We start from the raw sequence: 13,006 nt of genomic DNA on the forward strand, positions 1-13,006 counted from the left end.
TTGAAAACACGTTCAAAATCCCCATGTTCACAAAGGTGGCGATGGATACATGCAAATGTTTTCCTATCTGGACATCTTCATCCTGGATACATTTCTTGGTACAGATGACTAGCCACCACAGCATTACCATTTACCAAACCATACATGGAATGCATGTCAGCTACCTCTTGATTTGAGTACATCGTCTCAACAAGTTGCAGTCACCACACGCTTAACACACAGTTACTTTACACTTCTCCTAATAAGATTTGGAAGCTTTCCAAGATTGTGTCAGACTGATAGGAAATGAAGTTCAGTTTATCATTCAGCGGTTTTAGAAAGCCTTAACTCAGAAACTATGCATTTCCAGACTTCTATTGGTATAAATTATTAGTATTATCTGCATATGAGGAACTCATTCTTGAAGTTATGTTCTTTATTTTTTAAATACCCTGTTTGTGATTTTGTGTAAAGACTATTTTTATTTACAGTTAACATTCAGCTACAAAACAAGCTGGCAGGCCTTTAGGGGAAAAAAGTTACAAATTATCATATTCAACATTTAAGTCTCTTGAGTTCAGTAAGAATTAACTGTAATTTTGATGCAGCTGTGTCACAGTTCTTGCCATTAGTCAACCCGTTCAATATTAATGACTTGACTTGAAGCCTGTGTACCCTGATTGTAACTTTCATCGTGTAAGGACTAAACTTATGCCTTTAGTACGATTTGGAAGGGAAGGAAATGTGCATGTTGGCATGTGAAAATTAACAAAGTTTAACTTCAGCTCTTCATGCTGAGAAGTAAGAAAGAACATATGAATAATATTCTTAATGTATATGCATGTACACATTATTTGTCATGATTCTTTATAATCATATAATTTTTCCGTTCATTTATAGCTTAATAATAAAGCTGAACCAGAAACATTGGCTATTATGAACTGGACCCGTTCATACCCATTTGTTTTATCAGCAAATCTTCATGGTGGATCTTTGGTTGCCAACATGCCATATGATGATAATCCAGTCCAGACAAGTGGCAAGCCGTACCCAACTCCAGATGATGCAGCCTTCAAGATGCTCGCTGAAACATATTCTAATGTGAGTGTGTATAGTTATCCTATTTTGAAAGTCTGTCTGACAATAAATTGCTTCCATATATCCATTTCTCTGTGGAATTTTCTGTTTATTAATTTCATTCCTTTATGCAGTAGGCAAGTTATGGAGTATATATCATTTATTTTACCTTAACCATTCAGATTGATGCAGAAGTGTTGAAGCTCTCTAAACAGAGCCATATGTCCCTGTTCACACATAAAGATCCCAGGCACTAGATAAATTTCACCTGTTGTTATAGATACCCAAGACTGCAATGAAGATGTTGGCTTGAACATTTCTGATTCTTGTGAATGTGAGTTGTTCAACATAACAGTTTGTCTTAATTGCTATATTTTACAAAATTAGTTATTCAGAAATAGTTCCAGAATTTTCAAAATGTAATATGTGTCCTTTGCTGCACTCTGCAGCACACATCTCAATTTTTCATCTTCCAATTCAAACACACTGTCACTAACAACTCTCTCCATTTCATTATCATCATGATATATAATAATGTCCCATAACATATGATGGGGTACCCAAAAGAAACCGAACTAATTTTTTTGTGTGGGCAGAGCTTTTGTAGTACCGCGTTTTGCCGCTATGAGCGCATAGAGCTAACATTCCTGAGTCGATAAGCCGACTACCGTTGCTTCAGAAGGTAAGGACTAGTTTTGGCAGAGTTTATAGTGACAACTGTTTTGTGTGATCGTCGTTTTTGCAATGGCTGATTTTCGTGAACAGCGTGCGGCGGTGAAATTCTGCTTTTTGCTCGGGAAAAGTGGAACAGAAACTCTTGAAATGTTAAAAACGGCGTACAAGGACGATGCTATGGGGAAAACTCAAGTGTTTGAGTGGTTTTCCCGTTTCAAAAATGGTGAAATGTCAATTGATGACAAACCTCGTTCTGGTCGTCCTTCCACGGCCCGAACACATGAAAATGTTGAAAAAATTCGTGAAATCATCAAGGAAGATCGACGATGGACCATTGAAGAAATTGTGGAGCTGTCAGGAGTGACTTGGAGCTCAGCGGCCAGATTTGTGGCAGTCGGGTGACTGGTTTTTCCATCATGACAATGCCCCTGCTCACACAGCCCTGTCTGTATGACAATTCTTGACCAAAAATGGTATGACCCCTGTTCCTCACCCTCCATACTCACCCGACCTTGCCCCGTGCGACTTTTTTTTGTTTCCTCGAATGAAAAGAGACATGAAAGGAAAAAACGACGGAGGCGCTGTCAAGCATCTCAAAAGATGAATTTAGACAATGTTTTGAAAAATGGGATAAAAGACTAGACAAGTGTATTAGTGTAAGTGGAGAGTACTTTGAAGGGGATTGAAGGTTTGTGCTTAAAATTTGAATAAATAAGTTTAAAAAAAAAAGTTTGGTTTCTTTTGGGTACCCCCTCGTATAATCATTCCAAGAATTTTCTCTCGTGTCTTACTGTAATAAACTTTCTTCTGAACTACAAAGTAGATAACTTTCATTCCAGTATCACATACAGGTTTACAACACTTCAGTCTTACACGTTTCGATTCAAAAGAATCATCTTCAGAGGCGCACAACTACGAGCAGGAAACACTGTCACATAAGATGTTTTAACATTATGCACTTAGGTTATGAATAATGCTCACAATATCACAGTTTGCCCTATGCAGCCACGTTGACGTGTAGATTTACGTATGATGTTTTGTTTAAGCATATTTGCTGGGTATTCGATTGGGGTTTCCCACTGCACGCGATGTGATTGCTTTTATCTAAAGTTTCAGGTAGTGCTATGACAGTATAGCTGATCTATCCCCCCCTCTTTAAGTTTGTTATTTAGCAACACTGCTAGTATTGAGACTATATAGCATCAATGATGGGATGGATAATGAATATAGAGCTGTATATGGAATAAGAATGGGCAGGGGAAACCAAGGTACTGAAAGGGAACCTGCCAAAGTGCCACTTTATCCCACGTGACCTGACCTGGGATTGAAGCCAGGCTGTCATGGTGGGAAGCCAGCAACTAGCTGTCTGAGCTCTGGCATGGCATTTATTTGTGATGCAGACAGCTTTCAACTGGAAATTAGGTGATCGGTTCATTGGGATCTCAAGGCAGCTTTGCATTCACTATGTGAAAGCAAGCAGAATGTTATATTTATGCGAAATTAATAAAACGAATGACGGTCTTAGGGAGCGTAGGGGCAAAGATCAGAACAAAACTAATGACACACAGGTTAAAGAAGTGAACAAATTTATTTATTTATTTACTTGTGAAATGAAATAAATTGAGAAGGGAAACAGAGATATTATTAGAATACAGATTAGCCATAAATTCTATCAATTATAAAAGGAATATTATGCAGCACAGTGTTGATTCTCCCTGAAAGTTATACATCAGCCGGCATGTTGTCGAGGGACATTTGCCTCTCAGGGTTGATAGAGGAATTCTATATGTGTTCGTGTTCATGCATGCATGCTACTCTGTGTTTGTGTATGCTGAAAGCTGTTAACTTTTTTTTTTTTAAATATTGCCACAAGAAGAAATGTTGGCACCCATTTAATTAAAGTATAGTACTCATTCTGTAGGCAGTTTATTATTCTTGAGTTTAATTTTATTGTAAAAAGTACTATAATGTCTTTTCTTGTAAATAGGAAATGATTAGGAACTGTTCACAAGAAAGTATGTTTTCTCTGTATTGTTATTTACAGGAAACTTGTTTGTTCTTTCTGACATTTTCACAGGCACATAGGAAAATGCATTTTGGAAAACCCTGCCCAAGTGTTTCAAGCGAAGAATTTTCAGGTGGTATAGTGAATGGTGCTGCATGGTATGTAGTGTCTGGTGGCATGCAGGATTGGAATTACTTGAATTCCAACTGCTTTGAGATTACCCTGGAAGTTGGCTGTTATAAATTTCCTCCGGCTAACCAGCTTCCCAGTTTTTGGCTTGACAACAGAGAAGCTCTTCTTGCTTACATAGAAGCTGTGAGTTCCTAAACTGTTTTAGAGCAACACCTCTCTTTGCAAAGAAAAAATAATACACCTGCATCTATTAAGATTTGTAAATATTTTCATCTGAAACTTTAACTGCTCTGTATAATGTAAATTTATATTTTGTCAGGAAACTTTAGGAATGGTTTCCTCATCAGAATTATATCAGAATGTGACAAATGGTTTATGAGTTGAAGGATGCATCAAATGGACATACATGCTGTTTTCATAAATTGTCCATGTTGCATGCATTAAGAATGCTAAATAGAAATTAATGTCAGTTATAGTGTCACAGTATGAGGAGACAACAGTTTCTTTATGCAAGGATCTTGTACATGACATTTTGAATTTAGATCTTTATCAGATGGGTAGTGTTAGTTTTAGGCACATTTCATAATTGAACCGATTCCCAGTTGCTTATCAATGCTCCAATAAATATTTCCCATACATAAAAATACCTCCAACACATTTTGAAGTCTATCTGCCCTCTGAACCAGGCTACATCACACCTTGTGTAGACAACCCCATGGAAGGAAAGTCCTGTGTAAGTATATCTGAGTTTCCTGCAGGCTTATGAGTACCAGAAGTATGTTGGAAACAGAATCTAGTAATCTTCTAAGGGTATATGAGGAAGATNAATAATGTTATATTTTAGCGTCCTGTTGCATCATGGACTTATATCTGAGTTTCCTGCAGGCTTATGAGTACCAGAAGTAAGTTGGAAACAGAATCTAGTAATCTTCTAAGGGTATATGAGGAAGATGATATGTTAATATCCTCCTCTTGTATTGGTACATTTTTTAAAGAATTGATCACATCTAAAAAAAAATTTCAGGATACATTTTGTGACAGTAGTATGAAATGTGCTAGTGTAGGACTGCATAATATTGGCACACTTCCCTGATTTGGTTTAAAGTACTACTCCAACAATGAATGATACATATAAAGTCTTATGAATACAGTACATTTTCTATATAATTTTTTCTAATTTGACAAAAGAATTTCTTGTATATGTTTGTCATTGAAGGTCCATAAGGGTGTTCATGGTTTTGTAAGAAGCACTGAAGGTAATGGACTATCTAATGTAACCATCTCAGTGCAAGGAATTGATCATAATGTCACTACTGCAGCTAATGGGGACTTCTGGAGACTTCTGGTTCCAGGAAAATATTCTATCACAGCCTCAGCACATGCGTAAGTATCTTTCAGTAAAAGCAGTATTTCCTATAGTGAGAATCATAGTATGTAAAAATAATTTCTTTCCTAAAAAGAATATGCTATTCAAAACCTCTGAATTATGCTAGTAGTAGACCAGTTAATTTTAACACTTAAATGTCTGATGTGTGCTGTATTTTAATATAAGGTGCTTATTTGCATATTTTACAAATCTATGCACAATCATTTTTATTGCCTACTCCAATGTATCAGTTGATATTGGAAAGTTCCCAAACTGTTACTGTTATAACTGCCTTTGTGAAAGAAGTTGATGAGAGGGGAAGCCAAGGTCACACTTCCACAGCCCTTATTGCATCTGTCTGCCATGTGACACCATGCTGTGGGCACACATTTTGTTTACATGAGTGTTTTTTTTGACATTGTATTTTATTTTGTCTGCGATGGATGGCAAAATCACAACAGTCACTGGTTAAAAAATAAACTGCCTGTATGAAAACGGTTATTTATGCTACACCAATACAAGATTTTAGGCTTTCATGATAGTGGCAATTCACATTGTGTTCTTCTGAGGTTATATAGTGAAGACAGCAATATTAATGTTTTTACTTTTCTCCCACCTATTGCCTCCTTTAGCCCGGATAGTTAAGAGTGAAGCTTAGACAGATGATGAAGAATGCCATCTTCTGATAGTTCACGCCATGTAGATATTTTGTTAACCGACGTTTTGGAGGAATGTATCGCCTCCATCTTCAAGGTATGATAATCTGCGAGCAATGAACCAGCGTGAGCAGGTGACTGTAGACTGAGTGCCAGTCAAGACACCCAGCTATATAAGAACAGGAAGGGAAGGGAGATGGGCCAGCAGGCAACAGGCCAGAACAGGTATAGGATCGTGCTGGGGGAAGGGAAAGGGAAGGTTACTGTGAGAGCAATGACCCAATAGCCTCGGTGCTGAGCTGCCGGCCGCGCATTGGCCTGCATAGCCTTGTGGATCTGGCATCATGTTCTGTAGGTTTCTTGAGGGACGAGATGAGAGGGTTTTGTGTCAGCAAGTCATGGAAGCCTCTCATGTGCTCCCTCAAGAAACCATGCCGCTTTGCACAGCAGGTCATCCTCCTGCCACCAACGGTCAGGCTCTTCGGGATCCACAATATCCCCAGGCCCTTTCCTTCAGCTTTTTGCAGTGCTCCACAGCCAGATTCCAGACCCTACGCCGCTTCCTCAGTCCTCCATCCAGCATCACTGCGACTTCTTCCTTAGGGACCTCCCGATGTTCAGCTTCAGGTTCCACGTCCACTGAGGTTGGCTTCTTGGATTACAGGCATTCCCCCGCTATTTAGGCATTAACTATGGATCTGATTTCCACTTGGCCAGATTTAATTTCTTCTCTTATTTCATTTAGATTTACATCCGTTTGTGCCTGGTTGGCCTCTGTCTGGGAGACAAGGGAAGCCATTCGTTCTTGGCTGGCTCTTATTTCTTCCTGGTCGCTTTTTGTGTCAGTCTCCATTCTTGAGACTAGAGAACTTATGTTACTATCCATCTCTTCTTGCGTGGCGTCTATATTTACTTGAATTATTTTATTACTGGTGTCCATCTTGACATCAGCTTTTGGTAGCAAGCATTCCATCATTTGTTCCATCTCCATAATGCAGCATGTTAAGTACATGATGCAATCATAAATCCAGTGATTTGTCCTAATCAGTCAAATCCAACCACTTCTGACACCAAATTGTCACATATAAGGGGTGACGTCACAAATAATTGTGGATTCTAGATATAATAATTGGATTTATTTGAAGTCTGTATTATAGTTACACTGGGTTATTACAGTGATTTTTTTTCAGTTGACCTAATCCTTCCGGCCGCACTATGGCCGTGGGTTCACTCAGCCTCTAACAGAAATGAGTCCCAGGAATTAAATAATTTTCCTGGGGAGTAAAGAGTGGCTGGCACGTAAGGCTGACAACCTTACCACCTTCTTTGAGCCGATTTTCTAGATAATATGGGACCCTCAATGTCTCACAACCCTATGGGCCTTCACAGTCTGTTACAGTGATAGCTTTACTTTTTTTTTTTAACTACTCCTGGATAATGGATCTCTCATTGTTACCTGGATCTTGCATTGGTATCTAGCCTCTGGTTTTCTCAAATTCTGCTTAACTCTGCATAGCTCTACTTAGCTCTCAAAAGCATACTGATTCACTGCCGACTCACTTCCCACTTCACTGCTGTTACTGCTGCTACTTTATATTTGCTCGGCATACCAAATAGGGGACACCAAGTTGAAGTTTCAGGTATCTGTTGTCACAAAAACAACACCTCCATTGTGCAGGAAACATCTGTCTACATTGCTGAGAGAACAATGCTTATCGAGCCATTGGCTGGCAATGGACGCCTGGCTTCAACTCGTTGCTCAACAACTGACTGTTCCAGCTGATCATCCAGGATACATGTATCAAAAAGCTATTACCTATGTAATGGATTCACATGTCACAATATATTTTTGTATTGTACTGTACAGATATGAAAGTGAAACCCTGGAAGCAGTTGTGCCAGCTGATGGTACAGGCAGTGTGAGCCTGAACTTCACACTTCTGAGAGATAACCCAGAGCTGTGGTCATCTCGCAATGACTATGGCTTGAAAGAGAACCTGATGTCAGGGAAATACCTCAGCAGTGCTGAGCTGAGACAAGCGATGGCAGCCCTTGAGCAACTAAATCCGTCAGTTGCTGAGCTGCAGGCCATTAGCATGGCTGCACACCCAATAACTTCACTAAAACTTACACATGAGGTATGTTTCTATCATGGAATCCAGTTTAATTATGATAATTATCGTAAGCCTAACTAAATTGATCTTCTTATTGTGTTCTGTATGATGTAACGGTTTATATTGCAACAAGGATTGATTCAAGGTAATTTTTTATTTCGCCAGTGTCTACAGCACTGATGGTACACTTGATGAATCTGAAGGTTAAGTTAACTTTTGTAGCCTTTCATAGAAGACTGTTTTGGCACAGAGACAAATATGGAAAAAAAATTATTATGACATGCTGTTGTGAAAGTAATAAAAATAGCTTACAGTTACTGTTGCAGCAGTTGGACATGATATGGTTTTAAATTGTAGCTGTAGCTTCACAAAATGTCTGCCATTGACAAAGTACATGGTGTTAATATGTAATATATTAGTCGAGCACCAGTAGACCACAGGTAGTGGGAAGAGGTGTACATTATGAGAGAGTTTAAATTGACCAACAGTCCATCAGTCCCATAACCAGTCACCAACAATACATTAATTCCTTCATCTGTCAGAGAAGATCAAGTACAGTGAAACCCCCATGTAATGTTTCTTTTGGGAGCAGTGGATTTGAACACAACTGAAAAGAAAATCCTGAATGAAGGTAATTAAGCACTGATAATATTAACTTGAGATCACTGCATTTGCGCTTTAAATAAGGAAAAATCTTAAATCAAGGAACATTAAATGGGAGTTCCACTGTATATGTTCATGTCTCATTACCGGAATGCAAGACAGAATTGTAATATAAATGTTCTGGGATATAATGCTCTGTAGTCCAGAGAGAATCAACCAACATTTTGGAGGAACAAATTCTTTTTTCTCTCTCAGTGAATTTATAGAGCATACAAGAGTTACAAAGATAGAGGGTAAATAAATGGTATGAGTAAACATACTGTAAGTTACTCCCTTTGGTTGGATTTAATAGTGGCTGTACTGATTAATTTAACGCTCCAGTCAGTTAAGGCTTAACATACGAGTATATTTATTTTTTCCTAAATGGGAAAATTGAACTGACATCTTGTGCTCTTTGCATGAGGCTCTATTTACCTTATATATATTTTAATATATTATATCTTAAATTTTTATATGTTATATATAATATTGTATATTTATATTTATTGCATGTGATCTTTTATATAAGACTTTGTATGTGACAAATTTTATATCCAGCCCTACTAGGTAACAACTGGATCCATGAAATGTATTTACAAATAAATAAACAGTAATAAATAAATAAATAAATATCGCCTCTATCTTCAAGGTCAATATGGGGAAGATAACACTAAATTGGATCATAAAAATTAGGATATGAGAATATGCATTATATTCTTCTGTGTCAGTAGAATTGAGTCACAGGCATTTATAAACATGCTAATGAACGTTCAGTTTACATGAAAGTAGAGAATAATGTAAGATCCTGCAATGTTGTGTGGTGACAGATATTTTATAAATATACACCTTTTCTTAAGATGACTTCTTTTGTTGGATGAAAATCAGCAGTGTGGTGGCTCTGTGAAATAGCTATGTACTCACAGCTTTCCTTTTGATTACAAGAACTAATTAAATGTCAGAGCTATGTGGCCATTCAATAGCTTAGTGGTTAGTCACCAGCTTCCAACCACGGTAGCCTGGGTTCAATCACAGATCAGGTCATGTGGGGTTTATGGTGGACAAAATGGCGCTGGGGCAGGTTTTCTCTAAGTACTTCAGTTTCCCCTGCCAATTCTCATTCCACCAGCTGCTTCACACCCATCATCATCTATCATCTGGGGCTGGTTCAATAGGCCGAACAGTGGCCAATGTGCCAAGTGGACTCAGTCTCATTCCACCCCAAGAAACTTAAAAAAAAAAGAAACCTAGACGTAAGATGTTTTGCTTGCTGATATATCATACATGCCTAGGAACTATGTGTGAAACATTTTCTCTTTAAGTACCTACATTTAAAAATGTGGCAGTGGTGGAAAACTATGTAGTTATACTTAAGAAATCTGGTAATGGTGGAAATTATATACAGAACTAATGTAGTCAGAATTAGTAACAGTGGAGACTGTGATCAGAAACCCATTTCTGTATAATAATGAATTCATTACTGTTCCTGTCACTATAGAGATTGAAGTATTTGAAAGAAAATAGGCATCATAACTTGAGTCTGGTTGCGTAGCAAGTAGGATAAGTGTTATCACTGCTTTTCTTGTACATTTAGTTACATTAATATTTTCTGTATCACTGAAATGATTAGGGTGGAAGACTGAGAATTCATAACTTTATATGTTATACATTCCCAAATTTTTCTCATTTCAGGCTGGTGCACCTGAGGAAAATAAATTCCACATTGCTTTGTTTGGAGGGCTATATGCTTCTCAACCAGTAGGTCGAGAGCTCCTCATACGATTAGCTCGTCACTTGATTGTTGGTTATAAAAGACAAAATCCCAGTATTATGAACGTCTTATCCAAAGCAGTTATTCACATCTTGCCAGGCATTGATCCTTCATTTGATAGGATTACTAATCCTATCTGCAATCCTCCAAACAGTCCTGAAGAAGTAGGATACCAGTTCCTTATGCCAAGGAATGGAACCAGTGAGTTAGCAAATGCTTTGCAGATAATGATGAAAAAGGAAGAATTTGATGTAGCACTTAACATTGAAGGTGGCGGAATCTATGTGAGGTGAGATTCTGGTATTACAGGTGTACAGTAATTGTGGAATTTTAAGTACATACACTCCAGTGTGAATTATGACTGACTGTGCCTGTGAAGTTTTGATATTAGTTGATGTTCTTTCAGTCATCTGACAGCTGGAGTGAATTCTCAGATGGAGGCTGTTCTTAGAATGTTGGCTGATCGTTACATTCGAGACCATCCTAAAATGTCTCTTGTAAGTTAAATTGTATGTGATTTCCATTGCAAATTGCCAATGCAGTAACATGTAACTGTTCTGAGAATGCACCAAATTTTTATACAGTAGATAGTTGTCAGGAATCCTCTAATTCAGTTCAACTTGCCTGCTCTCATGTTATGTCTCATTTTAATTCTTACATATAAAATTCTGCCATATAGCATCATACTTCTTCTATCTCTAGTCCAGTTGCTAATCGACCATAACCAGTCTTTATAACATGAATATGAACTGTGCCAATTAATTTTAAAATGTTTAATTTATGTAGTCATTAAATTGTGGCATCACTGTGGTAAATAATAGAACAGGAGGCAACAGAAATATGTGTAATATTGTCATAATAAGTAAACAATTTCATTATGTCATTGCTGTTTGCCTTCACTTTCAGTACTCTCCCCCCTCCCACTGTGGATATGTATATAATCATATGATTATGGTAGTTTTTCCGCCTTGATGACTGAGAATATATACTCATAATTTTTCCATAATAAATAAGGAGTTTTATAATTTCAGCACACTTTATTATAAGAAAAATCTTGACAAGTTGGTATTAATAAAAAATACAATTATGCACTTAAGCTTATGCCATTGCTTTATAAATTTCCTTTAGTACATCTGTGGATGTAATTCTTGTAGTATTAACAGTGTTTATTGCAGTCACACAAAATGAAACTAAATTCTTTATGTACCCCATAACATGTGTACATAATCAGTTGAATGTATTAAAATTCTTGTGATATCTTGAAATGCCAGGAAAACAGACCTTAAGGTAACAAAATTTTCAGCATGTATTAAATATTTTACATTGCCTGTCCAGCTCATATGTATGTAAAAATATACTCATTTTGTGATTACAGAACTGAAATCACCAATCATATTAGCTACCCAGAGAAGCAGTGACCCAAGGATTCACTTGTTTGATCTGTTATGTGATATTAGAATGATTTGTATTTGTTTCCCTACTTACTCATGGAGCTGAGCCCTTCTTGAGGAGCCGCCAATTCTGCAGCTACTCGAGATTTTCCCAACAGTTTATGGAATCCGAAGGTTCATTACCATGTTCACAAGAGCCCTCCACTGGTCCCTATCCTGAGCCAGATCAATCCAATCCATACCATCCCATCCTCTCTCTCTCAGATCCATTTTAATATTGTCCACCCACCTATGCCTTGGTCTTCCCAGTAGTCTCTTTCCTTCTGGCTTTCACACCAAAATCCTATGTTCATTCCTCGTCTCCCCCATTCGTGCTGTGTGCCCTGCCCACCTCATCATCCTTGACTTGATCATTCTAATTATAAGTAGTGAAATTAATAGGTAAACCATTCCCTTCCTTTTAGTGATTATTGTTTCTGTAGACATAACCTTGAAAGTGGTATGAATTAATTTCTTTTTCTCTCAAATAGTTCCAGCGGAATAATTCGTGTGAACATCAAGGAACCGCACAAGCAAGTGAAGATAACATGAAAATTACAGACAGTAAACTAATGACTTTAGCATATCAGCAGTATGGTATTCCAATGGTGAGTTATCATTTTATTTATTTTAATTGTAGGTGAGCATCATTCTTGTATCTGCTGGAATCTGTGTTTTTTTTTTAAGGAACTTCATGGCAAAGTTAATTGCAGTCAGTGAGATTACAGTCACAGAATCTTTTGTATGTCATTGAATTTATTCATTCTGGAATCAAATAAAAAACTATTACATGTTCAGTTTCTGTCAAAAATAATCTGCTTTTCAAAGTCTTTTAAGCCTATGCTGATGATGTGAATCTGCTGGGTGATAATATAGATACCATGAAGAGAAAAACAGATACTTTAATTGGCGCAAGTAAGGAGGTTGGTCTAGAAGTAAACACAGAGAAAACTACAAATATGTTGCCGTCTCGTCACCAGAATGCAGGGCAAAATCATGACATGAACATAGCCAACAGATGTTTTAAAAATGTGATACAGTTCAGATGTTTGGGAACGATTGTAGCAAATCAAAACCTGATTCAGGAGGAAGTTAAGAGGAGATTGAATTCAGGTAATGCTTGCTACCATTCAGTCCAGAACCTTTTGTCTTCTCATCTGCT

At 37.5% G+C, this 13,006-nt stretch overlaps 1 protein-coding gene across 1 annotated transcript in view; it reads left to right on the forward strand.

Annotated features, from left to right (window-relative positions):
• LOC111870064 (carboxypeptidase D) overlaps positions 1 to 13,006 on the forward strand; it is a 54,215-nt gene that overhangs the window by 21,059 nt on the left and 20,150 nt on the right. The window contains exons 9-15 of the mRNA XM_023862042.2: positions 880 to 1,080; positions 3,809 to 4,051; positions 5,085 to 5,251; positions 7,758 to 8,028; positions 10,336 to 10,703; positions 10,821 to 10,911; positions 12,336 to 12,452. Coding sequence (XP_023717810.2) covers positions 880 to 1,080; positions 3,809 to 4,051; positions 5,085 to 5,251; positions 7,758 to 8,028; positions 10,336 to 10,703; positions 10,821 to 10,911; positions 12,336 to 12,452 — 1,458 coding nt within the window. The remainder of the gene's footprint in view (positions 1 to 879; positions 1,081 to 3,808; positions 4,052 to 5,084; positions 5,252 to 7,757; positions 8,029 to 10,335; positions 10,704 to 10,820; positions 10,912 to 12,335; positions 12,453 to 13,006) is intronic.

This window comes from Cryptotermes secundus, unplaced genomic scaffold (assembly GCF_002891405.2).
Source record: "Cryptotermes secundus unplaced genomic scaffold, Csec_1.0 scaffold1314, whole genome shotgun sequence".
Lineage (NCBI taxonomy): Eukaryota > Metazoa > Arthropoda > Insecta > Blattodea > Kalotermitidae > Cryptotermes > Cryptotermes secundus.